The sequence below is a fragment of the Bemisia tabaci genome, chromosome 4, assembly GCF_918797505.1.
Source record: "Bemisia tabaci chromosome 4, PGI_BMITA_v3".
Taxonomy (NCBI): domain Eukaryota; kingdom Metazoa; phylum Arthropoda; class Insecta; order Hemiptera; family Aleyrodidae; genus Bemisia; species Bemisia tabaci.
The window spans coordinates 10140057-10166395 of NC_092796.1; the positions used below are offsets into that span (position 1 = coordinate 10140057).

Genomic DNA, 26339 nt, shown 5'->3' on the forward strand with positions numbered 1-26339 from the left:
ATGACTCACTGGCACTTTTATGTATATATTTTTGTTTAAATTTAATTTATCTTGTGCAATCCATGCAGTACATACGTTTTTACGTTTTTATTAAACTTCTCACGTTTTATTGTAGGTATTAACTTCTTGTGCAATTTTAGGTGTGGAGAGATGAAAACTATTCGAGATACATTTTAATGCCTCAAATTGAATTTTATAAAGGGATATCAACTCATTTTTTTTTGTAAAAAATAATTTTTTATTAATTCTCTGTGAGTTTTCTTCTAACTGTGCAGGGATTTGAAGGAGATGGTTATGAGTGTCGACCTGTCAGAACTTGTATCGAGGACAAATCCATGTGTAGCAGAGATGCATCCTGCGTCCTCAGTAAACTGGGAGTTTTCCATTGTGAATGCAATGAAGGCTTTTATGGAAATGGATACGTCTGCAAAGGTTGGTATTTGTTGATGCTGGCTTTATCATCGCGCACACATTTAAAAGCTCAATTACAGTAATCGATAGTTATTACTCTCAGAATAAGGCTGTTGGAGAACAACCATACTTTTTTCTTACCAACTGCTAGGCATCATAAAAGAAGACACTATGAGCAGTTTATTATCTCTATTCATTTAATTTAATACGTATTTTGCGTTTTTGAAAAGTTAGAGTCTATTTTTTTCTTGTATGTAGTAGGTATGTTGTCTTATGCTGCAGAAAATATTAATAGAAACCGAAATTTAAATGTTCTCACTCTCAAGATTGACTAAAAACAGTGAACAAAAGCTGCTAATTTTAGAATTTTTCATCAATTTCTGCATCATCGTTTCTCCTTATCAATTTTGCAGAAGTGCATCAACCTGATGGAGACTTTCTACTCCTCAATCAAGGGATGACAACAATACGTCTGCCTTTCAATCCATCAAAGAATGACACCCCTCGACCCATCCAGCTTCAAACTAATCAAATCGCAATCGGTAATTATTTCAATAATATAATTTCAATAATAACTTGGTAATTATTTGAAATCTTTATTGAAGCCTAGACATCAGATTCTTTAAAAGCTTCAGCCTGGTCAATTTTTGTCTACTTTGATTTTTTCACTCTTTAAAATTTTCCAAGAAACTCCTAATGACTTTTATCTGGAAGTCTGTTAAACTTTCCTCACTTAATGAATTTTTTCTTTATTTTGAGTTTGAAGCACGATATTGCAAAATCATGCTTATGAAGTTTCTTCCAGCTGCCAATTTCTTATTCCAGGTATTACTGTCGATTGTATGGAGGGCCGTGTCTACTGGAGTGACATCAGTGGCAGAGCAATCAAAAGTTGTAAATTCAACGGCAAAGATGTTCAAGACCTAAATATCACAGGTAAGCCATAACATTCTCTCCAGATCCAAATACTCGGTATGTATATAAACTGCTTCAAAGTAATCTCAGTGCTTGCCTTTTCTAGTATCTAGTAGTCAATATCAATGTAACTAATGAAATGTCACAGGTATCTATCGGTAAACTCATACACTCATAGAACATGAAGACCTTAAAAAAGTAGTTTGTTTGTTTTAATTTCCGTGATGTACATGAAGAAGAAAATTTGTCATTTAAGGAAAAGAGATTTTGAAAACAAATGAATTTATTGAACACAGCTGTAAAAAATTAATTCTGTCAATTAATGAGAATTGAAAGGAGTTATTCGTCTTCCTCTGAAATCTGGACGTGAGTTTTGTTTTTGAAGAATTTTGCTCCTATTCATATAATGAGGCAATCAGTTTCCTCATTTTGTCGTATTTATGTGTGGTATCTTAATGATTTAGTGTATCATTTCAGCTGTGCCTCGTGGTCGAAAAGGCGGTTAGTCTTTTTTGTTGACAAATATTTTACCTCTGTCAGAAAAGAACATTGAACAGAGCTTAACAATCTCTCTTTTATTTGAACAGACGTTATATCGCCTGAAGGACTATCCGTAGATTGGATCAACCGGTTTTTGTACTGGACCGACTCTGGTAAGAAGGAAATTGCTGTTGTCAATCTGGACACCAAACAGAGAACAACTCTAATCAGCAGCGGCTTAGTGAACCCAAGAGGAATCGCAGTGCACCCTTTCAGACAGTAAGTTTTTGACATCAGCCCACTTCCATTAATGCCATTGTCAGAAGGTGGCTACCGCCACCCATGATATTGCAAAATCAGAACAAGCCTCACTGGAAGCAACTTTCCTATACCTATTCACTGTTTAAAATATTTTCTTCTAAAAAAAATTCTAATGCTCTCTGCTATTGTTTCAATGGGTCTGTTTCAAAAATTTTCCAGATTGAAAAAGAGAGTTACTCTGTACGTAAAATTTCTCAAAAAGCATAATAAAGTTACGAGTACAAGGGAGATCTGAACTTCATTCCTCACTCGTGCCTCATTCAGTCTCTTGCAACTTGAAATCTTTTTAGTTGTCCTTCTCTATTGGGAAAATTTTGTTTTGACTCCTATTCTTTTTACCACAAACCTCCTGTTATTTTAGGAAAATATTTTGGTCCGACTGGAACCGCAAGAGGCCAAAATTAGAATGGGCCAATCTGGATGGTTCAGATAGAGCTGTATTTTTAGAAGGCAACTCTGTAGTCCTACCAAACTCTTTAGCAATAGACTGGGATACGGACGAATTATGCTGGGCTGATGCAGGCACCAAATCTATCGGTAAGCATTACAAAACTCCCCTGGTATCAATGACCCTTAAGAAATTCTGTAAGGAAATACTCTTCCGTAGCCAAAAGCCTTTTTGTATAGTAACCTCTTAAAAGTTATGTAACATTTAAACAAATGAAAAAAATGATGGCATCAAAATATCTTCAGTCAAATGAATATTCCTGTGTATTAATTTTAAATGGGAAATAATATTACTGCAAAGTATGAAACATAAAAATTTTCATAGTAAATGAATCAAGAGGATGAAAATGTGACCCCTAAAATAATGAATAAAAAATAAAAATAAAAAAAAAGGCTGAAGTATTATACAGTGCCTGTCAAAAATTTACTCAATCATAAAATAAGTTTGTGATTGAAGTAGGACTTTTTGATTGATCAACAATGTAAATGCGCTTGCCCACAACAATTGACAAGAAATTGTACTTTTCCAGAATGCGCTAGTATTGATTCTCGAACGCACCGATCTGTGGTTTCAAACTGCAGCTATCCATTTGGCTTAGCAATTACCCGAGAAAAGTATTATTGGACTGATTGGATATTGTAAGTATTTTTCAAAATCTCTCAACAGTAAATCATTAGATAGAGTAAGAAACAAGGCGTCACAAGAGCTCACCTAAAGCTAACACAAAGTAAATGAAACCTTGAAATGTCTGAAATCAACTTGTAGGAAATTACCTCAAAATCTAATCGAATCATTACCAACACGCTGTAATTGATACGCAAAAATTTCACCGAGGAACATTTTGAAATAAATCCATAAGTACGTCCCAAGTGAATACATATTGCTAATCAAAAGTCAAAACAATTTGTGATATGTATTTGCTCAGGATGTACTTATAGGGTTATTTTAAAATGTTCCTCTGTTAAATTTTGTGTGCAAATACCTGAAAGCTACATCGTTATAGAATGCTTGGAGATTTTGAAGAAATGTCCTGAAATTTAGATATCATTGTTGATTAATCAACTGTGAAATTGCTCTCGAAAGAAGAACCACCTCGGGACAGGGTATTACTCATTTAATTTTTGACGCCAATAATAATAAAAAAAAAAAAAAATGCAGGAGCTTTCAAAGATCTATTTAGAATCAAGATCAATTTTTCCCGCAAACTATTTTTAGACCATATTAATGAAAGTGTCAATAGTAATGATTTAATTTCAGAGATTTTATCCTCAGTTACAAAAATTGAAAATCGATTTTTACAGTAAACCTCTCGATTTTCTCAATTTTTATTTTAAAACAAGTAATCAATTAATCCTTTAAAATAAAACTGTGGAGATGCCAAGTAGGCTTTTTGTTTACTTCAGCTGTGCATGTAAGGCTAACTCTGTTTAAAGATCTGATTTTCGATTTATTTTTCATTATGCCTGATGCTGTCTTAGTGCTTTTGTACCCTACGTATTGTGACCATGGACCATTTAATTGGAACCCTCAAAATGTTGTTAAGGTCTACTTTTAAAAATCGACAAATTTCTCAGTAATTTTTCTTTCAATTTTCAGGGAAAAAGTCGAAAGTGCTACTCGAAGTGGGAAAAGACTGAGCAATCTGCAATTACCGCTTATTGGAAATGGAAAACTGTATGGTATAACTCCAGTCTTTGCTCAGTGCCCTCGCTCATAACACTAAAGAACTTCTCTTTTTTTGATGGTTGTAAATAATTTATTTTAATACATCTCATTTAATTTATTCTTGTAATTTTCTAAGCTTCAAGTTTGTCTAATTTTATCTCCTGTGTAAAAAAAAAAGATCTTTAGTGCGGCAACTTTTTCTTAATAAATCTCTTAAATTTGAGCTTCTGGTTATCGTTTGTCTCTTTGCAGAACATCTAGTTTTTCCTGATTTCTCAGTATGGCTTATCATTTTAGTTGCATCAGACCAAACAAGTTGAAGTACAACTCAAAAATTAAAATCAGACCAATTTTATTATAAAAGAAAACTGTTGAACTAAACAATGTTACAAATTCTATAATAAAATAAAATTACAAATGCACTTTAATTTACAAACGCTAAAATGTAACAATAAATAGCAATTTTCGATAAAATTGGATTATAAATTTAACCGGCTCTTGACTAAAAGAAATGAATTGTTTCACGAAATGTTACTGACGACTATCTGAGAGGAGAGGAAACAAAATTTTTAAATTAAGTGATTTTTTATACTTTCCAGTCCTCTATAACAGACTGAAAATGCAACTGGATTGCTAAACAGTTTCAGTTTCTAGGTTCAGTGAAAGCGAAACAAAAAGGATTCTACTTTTCGATTCATAATTACAAAATCCTAATTACAAAATCCTAGAGGCCAAATAAAATTAGACTAGGGAAAACAAACTTTCTTTGATACTAGAACTTTAACTTGATAGAGAAACTTCAATGGTTTCCTGGATTTCATACAAAACTTTTTACAGCCATTAATGTAAATAATTGAGTTAAGAAACAGATATTGATAGTGCAGGAAGCTACATATTACAATGTGAGAAATATTTGGATATTTTTAAGAGGGTTTTCCAATCGGATCAAATTTTACGTAAGACATTAAAAAGAGAGCAAATGGGTTGATATTAATTTTAGAAATTGGTAGTGATGACACAAAGTTTTGAGGAAACTATAAAGTGGATGACATGGGTATTTTATTTTTAAAATGAAAAATTATCTTCCACAAAAAGAGCATCTTTTGATGACATTAAATATAAAAATGATGTCTGTTGAATTATCATGAATTTTATAATAATTATAACCAGGGTGCTCAAACAGTAAATTTTAGGTTTGATTTAAAGGGATGCAAATTGAAAAGAAAAGGTAAAATTTTATCTACGCCTAATTTTGATACGTCTTTTTAACTAGAAAGTATGACAAAAGTCGAAAATTATTGAAACGATTAAAAGAAAGCTGACTGGACAGTCATGAGCAAAATAGAGTTTTACATGAACAATTTTGACAATAATAAAGGCAATGAAAAAGAAGTAATTTTATCAACAAAATCGCGAATTGTACTTCCATTAATGTTACAATGAATTGCTATTACGAAAACCGCAATAATCTTCTGATCAAACCTTCAGTTGAGGCAGTAATTGTTACTAGAGATTGTTGTGTCACGGGGAGTCTGATGAAATACATCCCATTTGAAAATAATCTGAATTACAATACTCGTTCATTGACAAAACAACTACAACACTCGACTTCGAAAAACCCTGTAAAATGCATGGAAGATTTGAGAAACTATTGGCCAAAGTTGAAAAAATCTGTTGTTTATCAGCTTTTTATGGACATTAACTTGAAAAATACCAAGTTTAAAACTGAAAATAGTTTAAATTCAACATTTTTGCAACATTATGGTCAAGGTTCTAGAATACCTAAATTAATTTCAAAACAAGCTCCAACTTTCCGAAAAATTTTCTAATTTTGCTTACCTATTATATACACACATTTTCAAGAAATATCACATATCAGCGCAATTGCAATAAATAATAAAATAAAGACATAAATAAATACAAATTATAAGATAATATAAAATTTGGTTTTCCTCTTGTGGCATAAGGACGAAATAACTGACCTAAAATAAGAGAAATTTGAAAGGAAGAGAACATGGTCCTTATTTCGGAATTTCAGCATCATATGGAACTGTGAACGGATCCTAGGATTTATTTTTTTTTTTCGTTGAACTCGAAACAGAATTGTTTAATGCAGTTCCAATTAGAGTAGATTCTAATGCTGGATGATTAGTCTATCGATTGCCTTTCAACCAGAAAGAAATTTTGCCTTTCTTTTTGCTTAAGATCAATCTATTGAACTTTTGAGACTTGCAAACTTAGATTATTGGAAAGCAAAATCAATAGAGTAATAGAAACTGACCACTTCACGAGTAAAAAAGATACGCACCAGTCCCACACTGTTTAGAATCGTGATTGCACTGTGATTGTGAAAAAATTGTTGACATTTTTACGGAGTGAGAGCATGCGGACTCATAAAGGAACATGTACAAAAATAATCATTAATATTAAAACAAAAGATTGCAAACCTTAAATAAGAAGAGTCAAACAGAGGAGGAATCAAGATTCATCTTATGAACTAGTAACGTACACTTATGGCATAGGCAATTCTAGAATAAATTCGTAAAGTTGCACTCCATCAATCAGCACGTCAAATTTGATCAATGCCTTACATTGCACATAATTCAAATAAGTACCAGTGCATGAATCAACTAATAAATGACAGGGCGAGACCCAGATTTGAGTTCCCAAACATTTATGAAAGCCCGAAGATTTAGTGCAGATGAGCCAAAATACTGATTAAATTACATCTTGCAGTGTTACAGACTTACTACTGTGCAATAATTTCTGTAACAATTCTTTCCTGTGACAAAGAGATATGCTGTTTGGTGCAACAATAGTTAGGACCAATTAGGAAGACAACTGCTGACGCTTGTAGAGTCTAATTGGACCCATCATCAGTGCAGCGCACCAAACAGCATATATCTGAGCGGGAATATTGTGCTCAAATGAATTATTTCTCTCTGTAAAGAGCATTTCAGTTTTATACTCAGTTTTACTGGCAAAATCATCAACACTCTATCGAAACGACTTGTGCGTTGAACCGCGATCTGTTCGCAGTAACAATCCTTCAGCCTGCTCAGAGTACGTTTTGGCTGAAGCATGAAGAAACATAACAACAGTGTTGCCAATTGGCAGAAAAAGTCCTAACTGAATGAACACTGTCCACCATCATTCAAACAAAATATGAATGTTTCACACTATGGCGCAAGTGTTCAGATTTGTATGCAAAATACAATAAAATTGAACCGTTGACATAATGGAGGCATACAGACAGACACATAATGGAGATAATGAAGACTAACATTATATAAATGTTAAACCGCTGACAAGAAATGCATAATAAAAGACTTAAAAATAATATTGAATTGATTAAACGCATCGGTGAGGAAATCATACTTATTTTTTTTTACTTTTTATGGTACTCATGGTACTCTGTGGTAAAAATTTTTATGATAATATTATTCAATATTATCGCTCTGATTTGCACTCATTTTAAAGCACATTACCAGACCTCTATACACAGTTTTCAGTTACAGTTACTTTCATTGCAGTCGTTATTTTAATACTGATGAATATTTCTCCAACTGAGAAACTTATTAATCTTAAAAGACCTTATATTACGTAAAATGCACCAACAAATATGAAGATTTTTACAAATAAAGGCAACCTTATCCCATTCTCATGAAGTCTTTCTTTATTTGCACTTAAAATCATACAATAAACCAATGATGAACTTTTTTGTAGAATTAAATATTATAAAATTCTAAAAATTTTCACGCATTTTGGAAAAAAACAAAAAAAAAACCTTTAATCGTTTTTCCTTTCTAGGCCTGAGATCATGCATTTTATTATCAACTATGAACATGTGTTTGACCTATGAAGAGTACTGAATAAATGCTCAATTCTATTACTATGTAATATAACCAGTTTTGTCGCACAGCACTTATTTTTTCATTTCCGAAGCAATTTTTCTTTTTATTTTCACCTTTTTTCACATCTTTGAAGTTTCAAGAGTATCTTTAGAAAACACATCCACCAGTCTTAAATTATTGCACACACTTTTTTTTCTTCAAAAAAATTTTCAGAGCAGCAAGACTTATTAATGGTTTTAATGCACCAAATGAAAGGATTCTCACTCATTCCATGGATTGAAATTGAACTCTACGGTTACCAAGCTATGCAGAACGAGGTTTTGGAGCAATCATTGTCATCTGATAAATTATAGGCTGACACTAATTTGAAACTGCCGAGGACCTAGTCCTGACTCTGCTAAAATAAACGGATCGGAGGATAAAATTAAATAGGAGAGATAATTTTAAACTACTTGATTCTTTCAGCACCTCGATTTTTTTTGGTCAGAGGACACAAAATATATGTACATGAGGTTATATGCCAAACTTTTTATACTAGACAGAATCTGACGACAGATTTTTGAAAATTTTACAATGAAAAAAAAAATTCCAATGTCAATTTTCTCAAAGTATACGCGCTTCAGAAATTCTATTTAATTCATGATGGCGATATTGATTTTTCTAGGAGTATATTTTGGAAAAACAAGGTCTACCTACAATGGAAGATTCAAGAGATAACTCGTCTGTTTGAGGGATGAGTTGGAATTTAGGGTTTGAGTTGGGAAGCTGCTGCTGATGGAATTTGATACCCAAACATTGCCTTGGATGGATTATAAAACGAATTGAAAGACATAACTTAGTATGGAGTGAACAGCTGGTGTCTCTTAAAGTTGCATTGCAACAATGTTAAAGCGAATCAACTGTGATACAACAAAAATGCATATCTCAGTAGTGGTGTTTCAAAATCTTAACTCCTCTTTCATTTTATGGAGGGAGACCAAATCAACATCATGGCTTGAAATTTTCATGGAATATTCTTAATTTTTAGAGGAAAATCACCAAAATTTCAAAAAAATTATGTTCGGTAGTTTTCCATGCAGAAAATAAAGTGTGACAGAAAGTCTGCAAGCCGCAAACCGAAATACACATCTCTGCACTTTCACCATTCAAACAGAAAATATGTAACAACAAGAAATATAATAATGCAGCGTCAAGTGAGGATTTCATTACATGGAAGAGGTCTCTCTGAAGAAATTTTGTAAAACTGTGGCTTTTCATGAAGTGTTTGCAAATAATACTTGTGAGCGCTTTTTAATTCTCGACACTGGCGTCTTTCTCTTTTAATCTCAAGTCTGTCCCTACTTAAGATGTGTTACTAGTCCTTAAATTTTGCACACATAACTTTTTTTGAAACTCCCGCAAGTAGACTGACTTTGTTCGCATAGGCAGGGGCATTTACATAAAAGTAGTCTACCTACACATGTGATCCATAGCAGATAGACGTCTTTCAGGTGAATAAGTCTAAATCTGTCCTACTTTTCAAAAGTAGAACGGTCTCAAGTATCTGACAGGTAACAAATATCACTAATCGGGATGCTGATACTTCGAGAAAACAAAATTTCTTGGGCCTCACTTGACAAGTTGGGGTTTTTCATGGCAAAGTACAAAAAAAATCTTAGAAGGAGCAATGTGAACAAAGGAACTGTTTCCTAAATGATTGATGTCAGCTCTGCAGATTTCTAGATTTAGGATCACTGCATCTTTGAGATTTCAAATCTGGTGGTCATGACTTCCTGTTGATGAAGAAAAAAGAGAGGATTAGGATTGTTCGGTGAGCATAAATCGAACCGAAGATGAGGATCTAATACAATATTTTGAAAGAGTTTAGTGCGAAAACGACACTTTTTGCACACAACCCCCTCCCCCTCCCCCAGATTTCCTCCAAACTGTTTCTATTGATTACTAATTTTGCCGTGCTAAGGAAGAACGCTGTATGAACATTCGAGAATTGCCGTATGTCCTTCGCTAAAATGTTTATTTTTAAAAAGAGTTATGAATATTTTTCCTTGACATTTTCAGGAACTTTCGGTGATATTGCGCATAAAATTATCTGAAAATGTGTAAGAGAAATATTCATAGTTTTACTAGGAAATTAGTATTTTATCTAAGGAAATTTGGCGACACCTGATGGTTTATACGGCGTTCTTCCTTAGCACAGCAGGATACTTGAGCCCTCCTTTTTTCACATTTTCAGAATCCAAAACATTTTGAGACGACTCCATGAGAGGTCGAAATTGGAACCTTTGTACCTCAGTACATCCTAAACTAAAAAAAAAACTGAAATCTGATTTTCACTGGAACTAATCTGAAATTGGGCGCATAATGATTTAAGAAAAGAGTATTCCAAGGTTTGATTTTCAGGCCTTGTTTCATGCATTTTAAATTTAAAATGGAGATATTATTTAGAGGAATAAAACATTAAGATCGCAATTTCAGTTCTGAGCCATAACCGAATTCTTAAATTTATCGTATTATTCCGCATTAAATTAGTGGTCATTCAATGCGGATAGCATGTCATTGATAGTTGAGGTTAGCAGCAACATGTAAGAGCGTTTCAGAATAAAATCTCTTCGTCAGCTTGGGAAAAAAGTCCATTATCACAGGGCTGACTGAGATTGACCGCATAATTCATTTTCAAAGATAAAAAAAATTTAACCATTGTTAAGTTCCCTGTATTCGAGACGGACTTTCTCGAAAATCCTGTGAAAAATGTAACCATGTATTTCTAATCTATATGATTTTTAATATGAAAAAATGTGATTAAGGAATCAAGGAGGTTCCACTGACCAGTGGCCATTTTCACAAGTTGGTAACGCAAGGTTTCATCCATTTAAATATGTATATGTAAAATATTACATCATACATACAACATGTAAATTTCACCACTGTTTGTAAAACGATTGATATCATTCGAGGCAGACTACCTAACCTTGCGTTTATTACTCGTAATGAATTTAAATAGAAGAAAAATAGTGTTGCCTCCTTGCAAGGATGACACTTTGACTGATTTTATATAATGAATTTGAAAGCTGTTTAACGTACCTCATCAGAATCCAAAATTGGCAACGTCCTGCACAGAAATAAAACAGGAAATTAGATAATTCAAAGCAAGAAAGACATAGGAAAAATTATTTTGAAGTAAATTCAAATAAAAATAGGGACATTTTTACATTAGGTTAAGAACTGACTCTGATTTAACTACACCAAGCGAAAAAAAAACTTGCACGTTAACTATTCAGACAGCTCCAACTAATCGCTGTATTTCACCTTTCCCAATTGGTTAGTTACACTACACATAGAATTTTGTTCCGATGATTTAAGCTTATAGACTAGCAATAAATCATCAAATCTGTTCAAACACCAATTTTTACGACCAAAATTAACGGAAATACTGCTCATTGGAAAACCCAGCATGTAACGTCATCCATCGCAGTAGTGCATACCATAGATCCTTTCACCTTGATTTCATCGATCAGAGATGCACAGATTTGCACTAGGTGTGCAACGTAAAACACAGATGAAGCCAAGATAATACGAGCGATGATGCGATGCTTACAAAAAAGATTGCAGTAATTCTGATTAAGGGCATCTGTTTTAGCAGAGATAAGCAAATATTTGGTAAAGAAAAACTAAAACACCATTATTAACTTACGTCTATTTTTCTACAAATGATGGAACAAATATCTACTTTAATTAACTTAACCCAGCAAGAATTTTTTAATGAATTTTGTTTTTTTTTTCAAAAAACAAGATTTATGATATGAAGAAAAAGAGAGGGAGAGGGCTAGGGAATTAGAGTAGACTTACGTGTCAACCAGAGCGGTTGGGATATTTTCTTCCACCCACTTTAAATCTTCTTCCTGGAAAAAAGGAGAGAAAGGAAGGAACTATCAGTAGCTGATTGGAAAAACAAGAAGTAAGTTGCAAAAATTGCATGTGAAAACGTGCATGTTATCAATTCAATCAAGACAGCGCAAAAAAGAGGTGAGGTTATTAAAACAACTTTGCAAGCATTCTTTTGGACCCAGTTTTAATGATGTTTGTACATTTTTGAGGTCAAATATGAAACTGGTCGACAATCTGCATTTCTTATTTTTTTTATTTGCTGAAAAGTTAATTACTGATGCTGATTTCAGTATTTGGAAGTATATCAAATCCATAAATTCTATAAAAATGAAGCATGAAAAAAAATTAGGCAGTCTAGAGCACTTAGGCTGACTGCAGTCATGAAGTCCATCTCAGGACCAATCCACACAGGTCAGTCGTTGCGCATCTTTTTGAGGTCACTCTCCCACCCAGCCCTAACTCGACAGCACTCAATACTACGTCACAATGGGCGCTCCCATGAGAAATACATAGCAGGCACTCAATACTATTTCACTGCGCAATAGAGTTCCAAATCTTGTCCGCGGGAATGACTGACCTGTAAAGATTGGTCTTGGTCCATATATAAGGAGAAGATGAGTTCCTTAAAAAAAATTACCTATCCTGACAATCGAAAATTTTCAATTTACCAAGGTTTAAAATTACTTAAAAGGGTTAATTACTTGATTATCTGTAAACCGTTTTGTCGCTATAATCATAAAATCTTTTACTGAAATATTTTTACAAGTCTACAATAAAAATATTCTCTTTTTGTAGGGGAAAAATAAAAAATAAAAAAATAAAATCTTAACTTTGAAGTTCTTCTATCTCTAACTTCGTAAAACCACTCAGTAAAATTGAATAACTTTTGAGACTGAATCTTCAATTAGTCTTTAATCTAGACCTTGAAAAAAAAAACTTTCTCCATATTGCGTTGTTTAGCTTGATTAGTTTCAACTGAAACACTAAAAAATAAGGAAACTTGTCGAAATCAAAAGTAAGTAAATCCACAGTTTTGACATCACCCAAATAATCTAACCCAAAGAGGTGTCACACAATCACAATTTCGATATAGAAATAATTCTCAGTTTTGACTTCTTCCAAATGGTCCACAGAAAGGACACGTTCTCACTATGGACCATTTGGAAGACCACAATGCTCATCAAAAATATTTTTAGGGAGAGACATTCCCTGGTTTTTAGCATTGTAGTTAGAAATGATGAGAATAAATAACAAAAGCAAAAAAAACTATTTGAAGCTTCTTTTGCTCGGGTTATTAACTTTTTTGCAAGGTTTATGGCAACGATAAATTGATGACATGAAAAGATAAAGACTTTTATCTTATCTTTGCTTCATTTAATTCATCCCATCGCAAAAATTTTAATTTTAGAGATAAAAGGATACAAAAATCAACTGCAGTTATTAAAGGAAGAAATTGAATATCTTACTGGACTATTCGTGGTGCTGGCTGATTTGTTTCTGGTTGGAGAGTTACTACGACTTCCGAAGCCTCTTAATTTCACACCTAAACAAAAATCAAACACTGTAACACAGTTGAAAATAAAAAATACAGTACGTGACCCTCTGAAGGCAGAGAGATTCTAGCCCATAGAGTCAAAGTTTTTGGTGAGCATTTTGCGATTTCAACAGAAAACTCATGTTTTTCACATTTCACAACAACCCAATTTTTCACAGCATGGTGTGAACTTCCTATTCATGCTTAAATTAAATCATAGACAATCCTGACTGTGACCTATAAATTTCGATCGAATCCCTACGTTCTGTTATTATTTTTTTCTTCTTACTTAAAAAAAAGGAAATTATAAGACTTTGCCACTCAGAGGTAGAGAGAGAGCTTAAGGTGATTCGACGGTTGCCATTTTTTGTGTCAGAGTGATGTGCAGTACATTGCATCAAATCGTTCCATAATTTCAGCTACTTGTCATTTTTTTTTAATAATGAAATCGCACTTCTGTTGTCATGAGACTAAAGAATTCATGTACCAAAAACAAAGAAATTCAACGTAATAGAGGCAGGGTTTTTTAGAGGAAAAATATCGCATTCGATAATAATATCGAAACTGAACTCGAATGAAATATTTTTCCTCTAAAAAAACCCAGCCTTTATTACGTTGAATTTCTTTGTCAAATTTGGTACATGAATTCTGTAGTCTCATAACAACAGAAGTGCAATCTCAATATTCGAAAAAAAAAAACAAGTTGCTGAAATTATGGAACGAATTGATGCGATATATTGCACATCGCTCTGACACAAAAAATGGCAACCGTCAAATCACCTCAATACTTAAAAGTTTGACTGACTAATGAATACAATAAGGTTGCTCCCAGAGGGTTTTCATAATTTTTAGGGACGTTACTACAAACGAAATGGATATACTTACCATAGGCATCATTGATAAACCTTTCTTCTTCCTCATCCTCCTCGTCTTCTGATCCATCTAGAAGGGACGTGTGGGCATACCTAGAGAAGTAAAGTAGTGAAGTAAAAATAAATTAGTATTAGCCTATCATTATATTAACAATTCTTACAAGTTCTACTGTGAATGAACAAAATTTAATGGAAGCAAACCAAGTTTTTTGTACAATGCAAAACCACTTACATACCTCCAATTAACTGACTGATCATGGATTTTTGATTGAACTGATTTGACTATTTACACTTTCTTCTAAAGTTCGCCCAAATTATACCTTGACAAATGACAAGTTTTAATTCCTAGTGATTAGACATTAGATGCAAATATTGCAAGATTTAACCCATTCGCCTCACATGACGAGTTTACTCATCAGCGGGCGCCTAGGACATCATCTCAGCTGACGAGTTAATTCGCGCCATTTTCGGCATTCCGACGCTTGAGATGCCATCTACCGGAAAATTGAAAAACCACTAGCAAAAAAATCGCATAGCAACGCTGATAGGTGCTGCGAAGAAACTCGTCAACTGAGATATGTCCCGCGTGCGCGCTGACGAGTATACTCGTTAAATGAGGCGAATGGGTTGACTTTTGTACAAAAATAATTCTAGAGCTGATGATGTTGAATTGCGCAAAATAGAAGTATACTTAACACTCTTTTCAAAAAGATCTTGACCGTGTCAGGCAAGATTATTAGCATCTACATCAGCAAGGGTACTTGAATCACGGATCACAGAGAAAAATTGAGAATACCTTTGATTATTGTTTGTAGGCCTCCAAAGGATCATGATTACTAATAATATAACAGAGAACAAGAAATGCCAGAATGCCTCATCTACCCACAGTTCTTTCCAATCCTGTCAAAAAAGAAGAAAAAGATAAGGACAATCAATGAGGAGAATTCAACGGAAAATATTGATCGAGTTTGATAGAAAGAAACCAAGTTTTTCGGAAAACAAAAGGTATACGTGTTATAGAATTTATTTCATTTGGGAAAATTTTGCATTTCAAAATTTTAAATTTTATAAACTGGACGGAGAAAGTCAAATTTGCAGAAATCATGAAATTTAAGAAATCGTGATTTTATTTGAGTTTGGAAATAACTTGGTCCCCCTCTTCTGAATACATGAAAAGAGCGACAGCGATCTGGAGTAAGGAACCACTTGCACAGTTGGTTCCCTCTATAATTTTCTATTGGTGAAATATATTGATAGAAAGAAAGAAATCAACTGCACAGTGATACTCATGAAAATTCTATATGATAGGATGATTAGGGCTGTGCAAACTTCAAAGTGTGGATCTGAAACAAACCTGAATTGAACTTCAGTAAAAGTTCACTGACCCAAACCAAACCTCAAACTTAACTTCCAGAAATAAAAGCTTTTACTTTGCAATCATCCTTGCCAAAATAAGAATTTTTTTCTGTTTACATCAGGTATTAATGTTACATTTTTGGGAATGTGAGAGTCTTAAGGACATTAATGATCATTATCAATTCAAAATTTGGTAGGGTCCAGAATTTTCAAAAGATCATTTCCTGAGATTTGAAACATTGTTGAGGTAAGGATGATTTCAGTATGAAACTGGATAGAAAAATTTCAAAAACTTCAATAAATGCTTGAAAAGCACTAAAAAATGTGAAGTAACCCTTAAAAAAGCTTCCGGGATGTTCCAGGCCTTCTTAAATCCAACCTCAAATCCTCACATTTGCATCTCCCCATACTTATGACAATATTTAAACGCAAATATAAAAATAAGACTATTACCTTGAGACAGGCGGGAAGTCGAAAGGCTTTGATTGAGTACAACATGAAAACTATGGAAGCAACGACAGCAAATATCAAAGTATTGGTAAAATGTCTGTACAAAGTTAATTTCACTACATTCCTGCAAATATAAAGGAGATGATAATTAAATAAACATTGTGAGGATGTGAAAAAAAAATGCGTTGGAGTCCAACTATGCTTGAATAAAATACCCTAGTAATATTTGCATCAATTTAAAGTTATTTTTGGAGTGAAATATCTTTGGATTACAAAGTGAACAAACTTTTCGACCATGAGCAGGCCGATTGATGAAATTTTGCATTTGCCTGTAAAACAAGACAAGACTGGGGTGTAATGGAGTTCCATGTGATTGGTCAGCTATAGTGCTCAGCTCAAAGATCTTTTTTTCTTGATTCTCTATCGCGTCAGACAGTCAACCCCTTTGGTTACTAACGACCAGTCCATTATCTGATCCATTGAAGAGAGAAGAAAGAGGGACCGTCTACCCAAGCACCACAACCATCATTAAGTAACTCCAATACACCTTGGTATTGTCTTATCAGAAAGACAAATAAAACATTTCAATTTCCCTGAATGCGGTCAAAATTTCCGGTTCATAAAGGTTATAAACTAGTGGCACAAGCGTGTTTTTTCAAAATTTTTACATCAGAATAGTTGATTAAATCAAAAGTCCTCCTTTCATGCAATTACTGCATCATGACAAAATTGATATTACATGCTGGTTAAAAATTAACTATTAAGTTATACTAACCTTCTTAATCTAAGTACCCTAGTGGTTTGAACTAGGCTCGTGAAGATCCACCAGCAAATTGAAGAGTCCAAAATTGCTAGGGGTATAGAGGCAAAGTACATTGCTTTGGACATGTCGTGATATAGACTTGTCACTCGGACGTAAGCCTCGACAGAGGCAAATATAAAATACAAAGCACCAACACCTAACACTTGGTGAAGTACAGGTCCCAGCCTGGGTCTGTAAACAGAAGTTTATGATAAAGAAGTTTTAATGAAAGTAAAAAGAAGTTGCCCTTGAGAAAACTACTACTTGAAATACAAAGTAAACTAAAAACAATTGAATTTTATTGTTTTACTCATTTGAATAGTCCCAAACGTTTAATTTTAAAATAATTATAAGTAGAAACATTAATTGATCTCTGTAGAGGCAATGTATACAGTGCACAGGACAGAATTTAGCAGAAATGCACCAAGTTTGAACCAAAATAGAGAGGTTGAAAGTTTTACTTCTCCATGAAAAGAAAAAAATTTAACAATTATTTTCAAATTTTCTCGACTTTGAATTTTGACGTGAGAAAATTTATAGCTAGGTAAATTCATAGCTACTCCCGCCTAACTTTTTCCTAAAATGCGACTAGGTGTGTTCCTGTTAAACCTGCCCCAATGGACCACTAGACAAGGTACGAATTTCAGCATTCTGATACAGGTTTCTTAACCGAAATTTCACGTAGAACACGATGCGGACAACAAAAACTACCGAAATCAACTCCTCACGAAGAAATTAAATGATTCTTGATGCGTGAATTCAAACCACCTGCTCATGAAAACTCAATGCTATACGTGATTCACATCGCGCGCTAAACGTCATCATGACAGTCTCTGCGATATAAAAATCAGGCAACCTCAATCTTGACGCTTTGGCTCAGTTATAGCAAATTGCTTATAGTTTGAACAACACATGGTGGGAAATGAACGTTTGCTCGATTGAGAGGCTCGCTGAAACCGTTGTGGTGCGCGATTTGACTTACGTAGAGCTTTGAGCTTCTTGTGAGCGGGCCTTTCAAATTCCTCATAACCAATGTGAAATAAAAAGGTTAATATCTTCCTTAGGAGTTGATTTCAGTAATTTTCGTTGCGCAAATCGTGTTCCGCGTGAAATTCTGGTTCGGAAACATGTATTAGAATGCTTAAATTCGTACCTTGTCTAGTGGTCCATTAATAAGCATTTCACTGCCTTCAGGCAGCTCCTTCTGTGCCAGCTTTTGGAAGTTTTGCATGGTATATTTTCCTCTTTTACTCTTCTTAAAAAACCTGCGTTAATAAAATTGAAGCAGTGATTCCAAGAGTAAACGTTTTTGTACTTTTTTTTGGAGGGTGGACATTCTTTTATGCTTTGTTTCTACAAAGAATGGCTCAATAGCAAAGACTTCCATGAAACCTAAATAAATAAAAAAATAAGAAAAACCAAGAGTCAGATTTATAACATTATTACTAGAATACAAAATATTAAAGTCCTGACTTGCAGACATAGGAAGACTTACTTGACAATGCCAAAACCAACGCTGACAATTATGACTAGCATTCTGGCAAGAGCACGTTTTGCACAGGAAACCAGTTCCGCAATCATTGCAGCTCCATCAAGGGCTGATTTTCCTGTGACATTGATACTGCGATACTCTGCGTAAAATGTTGCTTTCTCCAACATACCTGCATCAAATTATAATGTCATACAACAGGACTTCACAACATAAGAAACATAACCTTTCAAATAAATGCACATAAGTTCAATAAAACTTTAAAACATTTTCGCTACATAATCACTTAAATCCCATGAAAAAAGATTTGTTCTTGCGAACAAAATCAATTATGCCTGTTGGAAGACACTTATTCTTAGCAGAATTCTGTGTAACTCCCTGAGGAATCATAGGAAGGAACTTAAAGATCAACACTTTCTATTACTGTAAGAGTAGAATATTAAATTGAAGTTTTAAATTAATTTGGGGCATTGAATTAGATGTTAACTGAGACGATTTACTTCATATGAAATGAGTTGCTCCATGCAAAAAAAAATGAAAGAAATAAAACCAGAAATTTAACCTTTAAAAATGCTGCATTTTTAATTACTGTCTTCTGCTGGTCGTCGATAGTCATTAAACAACTTTCAATAATGAAAGATCATGTTTAATGCTTCCAACAGTACACTACTTTTTCTGCAAGAAACCATTCCTTCAGGAGCTATGACTCATTGAAGGGTATTAGTGACTACATTTGAAAGATTTTGACACAAAAAGTCTCTTTTCTGAAGAAAAATTTCACATCATATGAGTTCAATGTAAGTAGCTCACCTAAAAATATGACTCCTCCTATCCAAAATTGGATTCGCAGAAGGTCTTGCCACTGGAGCGCAGAGAGAATCAACCAGATCACACCCAATATTATGTATATAATACACATTATTTCGTAGAACTGTAAGAGAAAATTTGAACCACTTTTATAATTATTAAAACCCAGACTGTCAACCCTGAATCCTAAAAATAAAAAAAAAACTTAAGAAATAAATTTTTACGCAAGTTATTTCATGGATGCTGGATTGAACTAAAATGAAGATAGGTCACTAGAAAAGGTTTTAGAATGAAATCATAATATAATATGTGTTCTTATCAAGAGAATAAATATTTTAAAAGTAGGCAAATTCAAAAAAATCCGATTAAAAACCCTCAGGATATGAGAAAAAGTATGAGCCGATTTCATGGAACAAAAGACATGGTGAAAATAGGAGGGGCTCTCAAGAATTGAGATCGAATGTTTTGAATTTAAGAATTTTGTTAGCTTTCCTGTAAAGATTCTTCAGTGGCAAAGTTGTGTATTATTTTAATCAGAAAATAAACTAAAAGTAGAAGAATGTGCCTATCTGAGGTGCTATTGATTGAATGCATCAAGCGTAGGTTAATGCCCAAAGTAGGTTGGCTGCCAGTAAAAGTAGTAAAGTGCGAGTTGCGCTGCCTGTTTGCGAATAATTATTTTACAAATATATTGCCACATGAGATATCCATTGTTTTATTTTAAGCACTTTATTATGATTAATATTTCATAATATTAACCTATGAGCTTTTTATGAATATGAAAGGCAAATAAAACTACAGAACACCACTTCACAACATCCGTGTGTGATCAGCTTACCGGTAAGAGAGGCCAGTCCGACGCAGACAAGTAACCATAATCACCCTTCATTTCAATATGAACGCTTGCATTGAATGGCTCCCTATTCATTTGCATTCCAGGCTCAATCTTCAAGATGAGAAGGTAAATTCCATCCTTGGTTATTGGGAAGGATGATCGCTTTGACGGCTGCTTAAAACAAACCAAAATAATTAATATCTTCTAGATTTTTGCAGGTGATGCTCTGTATGATGTATGTATGATGCTATTGATCCTGCACGGAAATTAATGAGGATATCCTGGGAAGAGTTCATGAGAGGAGGACAATTTTGACATGATTAATTTGTTCCCTCACATACAATTGCAAGGTTCCCATAAATTTTTCATTTTCAAATTCCATGACTTTCCCTTCACTTTTTGTGCTCTTTTCCAACCCCTAAATTTCTCTGACTTTCCCTAACTTTGTAGAAAATCTCTACTTTGAGACTTCGATTTTATTTTCTTTTAATCACGCTGGCTACTGTTACACTGTGGGCAAAATTTATTATTACATAAATTAGTTATAGAGATTCTTAATTAAGAAGGAAGGTATTCAGAAGTTGTTTGCACACTCTCAGCTGACACCGCCTTAAGTTGCTAGGCTGGCTTGCTACTCGCAAAATTCCCTGACTTTTCCTGTAAAATCAGTTGGAAGTCAATTGAAACCAAAATATTTTATAACAGTGTTATACATGCAAAAGAAGGAGGCGCCTTTGTCTTCTATTCTTCCCTTCCGTTTGAGTGGCATAAACTACAGAAACTGAAACTTACAGTGTTGTGCGGGGTTTTTAAAGAAAGCTTGCTGCCCATCTCATCCTGATCTGCGCTTCTTCGGGAGATGAAGTCATGCGCCTCTTTTTCTGGCTCCTTACTCACTGGAAGGTTTTTATTGGGCGGCCAGTCCCGAAACTATAAAAATCAAGAGGTTTAACATCACAAAACCAAATATTAAATGTCATTAACAGCAAATTTATCACTTATTGGTGTATAAAATCACGCAAAAGACAAGATTTTGGCTGATAAAAATTATAGAAGAGAATGCTTGCAGGACAAGCACAAAGATTCTTCATACTTTAACTAAGAGAATTGTGGAACTAATTCTTGGAGAACCATTTTAGGATTGCCTTGTTGCATTTCGATTGTAAAACTAGAAGAAATGTGTCTCCTTTCCTATTTTTCAAAACTAGGGGATCCATCAAATTTTTATTTTATGTAAATTTCATGCTTTTATTTCTTCATTTCCAGAGTAAATTTTTTCTCTTTTTCGTCTCACACTCGTACCTCACAAAGACCCTGACAAAATAAAAAAACATTTTAGCCTCTATTATATGATACACTGAAACTCATTAATTTAGGATTAATCAAAAATCCATAAGAATCCTTTCTAAAACCATTAGATTGCACTGAAAGTTTTGCAAGAACTTTGTAACTACCAGCCTTGATAGACACGTAAATGAGAAGAAGAGTCTACGTTTGCCTGCCTGTTGTGAGTTAAAAATTAGGACTTAGAAAAATCTCGTTCATAAGGTGGAGGAAAAAAGAAGAATTTTTACCACATCTATGTGACTGCTGCAGTTGTAAATACGAGGTATGGATTCAACATGAGGCATTGTGAAGTTGTCCAAATTGCTGACAATATTTTCCACCCATAATCTGGAGAGCTATAAAAAAAGGAAAATTCCCAGAATGTAAGTAAAGTTGATAAAAAAGAAATACAAAATAATAACTAATAAAATAAAATAAAATTAACTTCTTACTGACTAGACATCTTAGTCCCAAATGGTAGAGTATACCTAAGTTAAAAGAGGTAAAATCACTGGCAGAGCATGATTACTGAAGCCATCAGGCTATGTAGGATAGAAAAGGAACATATATGTAAATACACAAGGACACAAGTTTCAGGAGAACAATTCTTGAAAAACTAAGTCTCCAATTCGGAATAGGGTTTACAACAGGAAACAATCTCAGTATAAAGTAGGAAGCCATTAAAATCATTTTTATGCTGACGAAGAGAGTAAAACTACATTTAAATCCAAAAATTTTGGACCCTGAACGTAGGAAACCAAAAGCTGAAATGGATCTCTCTCTTACGATACATATTTTCAACGGCTGACTTCAAACTGTCTTTCTTCTGTGGTTATTGTAGCTGTGATTTTGCACAGAGCAAGCAGATTAGGTAGAAAAGATATTCAATATTAATGTTGACAAAAAAAAACCTTAAGAGAACTAATTAGTTGCAAAAGCAGAAAATATGGAGCCACATAATATACTTACATCATTTTTTAGAAAGGCATAATGCTGCCAACAATTCGTTTCAGCTATGATCCATTGAACCCTTACTGTGGCTGAGATGCTCATGGCATCACAATTGACTGAAACAGAAAAATAATAGAAGATCCATGAAAGATTAGGGTCAGATTAGAATTGAAACGTCAGTTTCAAAACAACCCATCTCAGCAAAACTAGTTTTCACAGGTATGAATCCTAGGATATATTTTATGTATCCGTACTTTTTTTAAAGTAGACACCTTAGTTTTTTTTAAATTCTCCAAGTCATAAGATCTACTCAGATCCTTGAATGAATGGTTCAGGAACAAGTTGAAAATTACCAAAACAGCGAATTCAACCACAAATGAGAGAATTGATCTCTGAGTTTATAGTAAATACAGTTGAATCCTATACTTAGTGCATTCTTTTGATTTGCTGAAATTGATTATAAAAATGATACCGTTCAACTTAATTATTTTCATTGAAAATATTCAGTGATCAAACTTGTCCAGGCTGACAATTCTTCAATATGTCAATGTTGTAAAAACATAATTCCTAGATTTAGAACTTGGTAATAATTTTAAAATTGACATCATCAAATACTTACTTTGAACAGATATGGTGGACTTCTTAAACAGACTTTTGGTCTGTGCATACATTGTGTTTGTCTGAAACAAGAGAAAAACAACTTCCTTAGAACCACCACTCCAAAGTTGATGACGAAAAATTTCTGCCACCATTTCATTTTTTTACAGAGAAATTGTTGCTTGAATCTGTCTGAAAATTTTGTTAAATGTTATCGGCAGCACAAAGAAAATTCCGTGAAATTTTCGAACAGCTTCGTTGATCAATTTCTCTGTAAAAAAATGAAATAGCGGCGGAAATTTTGAACTTTTGCATAGTGCTTGTGATACCTTGGCCAGAAGGTGACGACATTCAGTTTATTTCTCCAACTTCGATAACGACAGATCTTTAATCTGAAACATCCATTGAGCCAAAAGAATGCTAAGAAAGTTGAAATCTCACGGACAGCAGCAATCAGCAGCATCTTAAGCGATTTTAGTACACGTTCACCTTGTGCTTCAGGCTTACTTCACCTCACTCTTGGTACAGCTTTTCGGCTTAATATTAACCACATTAGATATCTACTTCAGAAATGTCTTTTCTGTAACTTTCCAGATAGATAAGCCGTTCGACTGGCTGCCTGTCGTCCATTGATTATATACATACCTCAATAATTAGCTTGATGTGAGGTTAGTAAATTGATATGTAAACAGCAGGTTTAGATTTGACAGTAACTTTATATCATTCTAAAAACTATGCGAAAATTTAGTAAAATTTTCGAAATAAAACAAGCTCAATCCACTCATCTTGCTCATGAAGGACACATACCTTCAGCATTATAGTAAAAACAAATCTCCGCGTCCCACCAAAGAGTCAAATACACACTAAAAATCCAGCCTTTCACATGATTACGCACTCTGCATGAATAGATCATCAGAGGCCGCTTCAAACTGATGAAATCGACTTATCAAATGGGCGCATGAAATTTGACCGGAGGAGTTGTAAACACTAAGATTTACAAACCAAGGGTGATTGAGTGTGAATAAAACATTACGTTCCGGGCTACAGAAACGATTCCTCGGGTGTTTCTTCGGTCATGGAAATAGTTATCAGAGCAGCAAAGCATTTCTTACCTCATTCATTGTGATATCCCATATCCCTTGGTCCGCAAATGCGTGCACCCCGAACGAAAACAATGAGGTACATAGCAAAAAACTGATGATCTTCGTGACAAAAACCATTGGGAATTCGGTGTTACTAAAGGCCCGAGTAAACATGATCGAAACCGGGCTGAAAATCGGGCGAAACAGCAAACGACATTGCTGAACACGAAGCGAATGATAAGAAAAGAATACACCAAAGACATAAAGACGGAGCGCTCGTATCTAAAAGCACGGGGAAAAAGTGAAGCTAGGTTCGGCGCTGCGCGCTTGTGTGAGTGTGTAAATGAGCGCGGGAATCCATGGCGGCAAACGGAAATTTGATTTGAACTTGTCCTCTTGATTTTTCCTTATTTCTTCTTCGAAACGTGTTTTAAATGCTTAAAACGATTATATTAAGAAAGTTCGGTCTGCGTCCTAATATATTACACCTATTTTTGCTCGGTAACAGGCAGTAATCTCAGATAAAGTTAGTTTTTCTTCTGCTTATGGTGGTTCTGCAGGTTCAAACAGGCCGTTACAGTTCTAGATCTACGTTACTCTCAAATGAAATCAGTCGGTCGACGACGGACCGAAACTAACCTAAAGTTAATAAAATATGAGTGTGTACCTGAATTTGGGCAAAAATCAACCTAAAATACTTTGTTTCCGCAATTTTATTTATTAGTTCCCGCCCTACATTTGAATTCAAACTTGTCCCGATTTCGCCGCCAATCCTCTAGCCAATAGTAGAGGTGATTGAAAGGAAGCTCTAGAAGCTTCATTTTTTGCTTTTAGTGCTCCGTCTTTATGTCTTTGGAATACACTCGTGAAGTGGCGATAAAAATCTAACCTCTCTTTTCCACAACTCGCACTGCTGAACGGTGAAGGAGCGCGATGATTGGTGCTCGCGAGGTCGAGTCTCGTCAGCCCGCGAAGTGCGAATTATTGCAAGCTATGCATTCTGCTAGCGTACTTACTTACATTGCAAATGAACGGCAGTGATAGCGAAGGACATTGGGACAGTCGCAGTTCCGAATTACATCATCACAATCCGAGATGATATCATCCTACGGCGTTAGTTCGCACTGATTCCTCGAATGTCTGGAGGAAATCTCAGTGGTATAGAAAAGACACATTCGAATTACTTATTAGCCGAGTTACTGAAAAGTTGCTCCACGCCATTCCCCCCTCCCCGCAGTTGTTAAAACAGATTTTAATTTTCATCGTCTTTTCTGATACTTATACCCATGGGCGGGACTGGGGGACAAGCCCCCCCCCCCCCCCTCAACATCTACTTTGCCCCTCCCTCCCAAAAAAAGGTGAGGTATTTCGCTGTGAAAGTCCGTGATAAATCTCTCATCTTTCAATTTGTAATTTGATCGACTTTTCGGCAAATTTTGCAATTTTTTTAAATGCAGGTTCAAAAAAATCGGATTCAGAAAAAAATTGCAAATAAGAAAAGATGACAAAATCTCTCATTTTCTGAGAGTTCATTTCTAATTTAATCATATTTCGGTGGTACAAAAGACTGCGCACCTTTAATTAGTTGAGTTAAGAGAGAAACCAAACACGTAATTTGGCCTGGAGCGGCACGGCGCAAAGAGAAATGATGACGAGGACTTGAGATGAAAAGGAGAAGCCCTCGACGCGGCGGTCGGCATGTAACACATATTAGCGCCTACGAGACTGCATGAATACTTCACGCATTGCGTCAAACAGAGTGCGGTCAACAGCGGTCGGCGCGGCGCGGCGTTTCTTGCCTAACCGGGTGAATAGAAGGCGAACTTCAATTCGACGACTCTTTTAAATCATTTCACTCTTAATTGGTTCAATCAAATCAAAGCATGGATCGAGTTTCTTTTTTGTGGTATCCGGTCGGTTTGTCGCCTATCCATCAAAATTGAAGGCAAACGCCAAATGGACGATATTATCTACGATCGGATCTCTAAAACTGCTCAACTAAAGCAGTGGAACAAGATGATTGTTCATTTTTCAAACGGGTAAATCATCAATGCTTCCTTTTTGGTTTGTCACCTATCCAGGTAAATCAGAGACGAACTTCAAGACTTGAAGTTCAAGTGGGCGATGTAAGTGAACTTTCCCACTCGAGATGAAACGAAATGATTGCTTCAAGAATTTTAGACACCTCGACTTCTCTTTGCGATGTTTGCGTTTACTTCCGAAGTTTCTCCAATTTCGAGGCGTTTTCATACCATTTTT

The 26339-nt window shown here is 34.6% G+C and overlaps 2 protein-coding genes across 4 annotated transcripts in view; one reads left to right on the top strand and one right to left on the bottom strand.

Annotated features, from left to right (window-relative positions):
* Ndg (Nidogen) overlaps window positions 1–4463 on the top strand; it is a 40635-nt gene extending 36172 nt beyond the window's left edge. For all 3 annotated transcript variants that reach the window (XM_072299281.1, XM_072299283.1, XM_072299282.1), the window contains 7 exons: window positions 276–432; window positions 825–953; window positions 1237–1347; window positions 1914–2085; window positions 2489–2664; window positions 3105–3213; window positions 4172–4463. In XM_072299281.1, the coding sequence (XP_072155382.1) occupies window positions 276–432; window positions 825–953; window positions 1237–1347; window positions 1914–2085; window positions 2489–2664; window positions 3105–3213; window positions 4172–4292 (975 nt within the window). In that variant the 3' untranslated portion in view covers window positions 4293–4463. The remainder of the gene's footprint in view (window positions 1–275; window positions 433–824; window positions 954–1236; window positions 1348–1913; window positions 2086–2488; window positions 2665–3104; window positions 3214–4171) is intronic.
* A 112-nt stretch (window positions 4464–4575) lies between these two features.
* LOC109033493 (transmembrane protein 87A) lies at window positions 4576–25037 on the bottom strand. The gene is made up of 17 exons (XM_072299284.1): window positions 24936–25037; window positions 24111–24326; window positions 23021–23081; window positions 22420–22517; window positions 21699–21806; window positions 20917–21054; window positions 20128–20298; window positions 19293–19413; window positions 18489–18654; window positions 16967–17185; window positions 16195–16315; window positions 15182–15285; window positions 14399–14478; window positions 13446–13522; window positions 11941–11993; window positions 11176–11203; window positions 4576–9866 (listed from the first exon to the last, which is right to left on the bottom strand). The coding sequence occupies exons 2-17, from the start codon at window positions 24252–24254 to the stop codon at window positions 9825–9827; spliced, it is 1731 nt and encodes a 576-aa protein (XP_072155385.1). The 5' UTR covers window positions 24255–24326; window positions 24936–25037; the 3' UTR covers window positions 4576–9824.
* Window positions 25038–26339: the final 1302 nt, after the last annotated feature.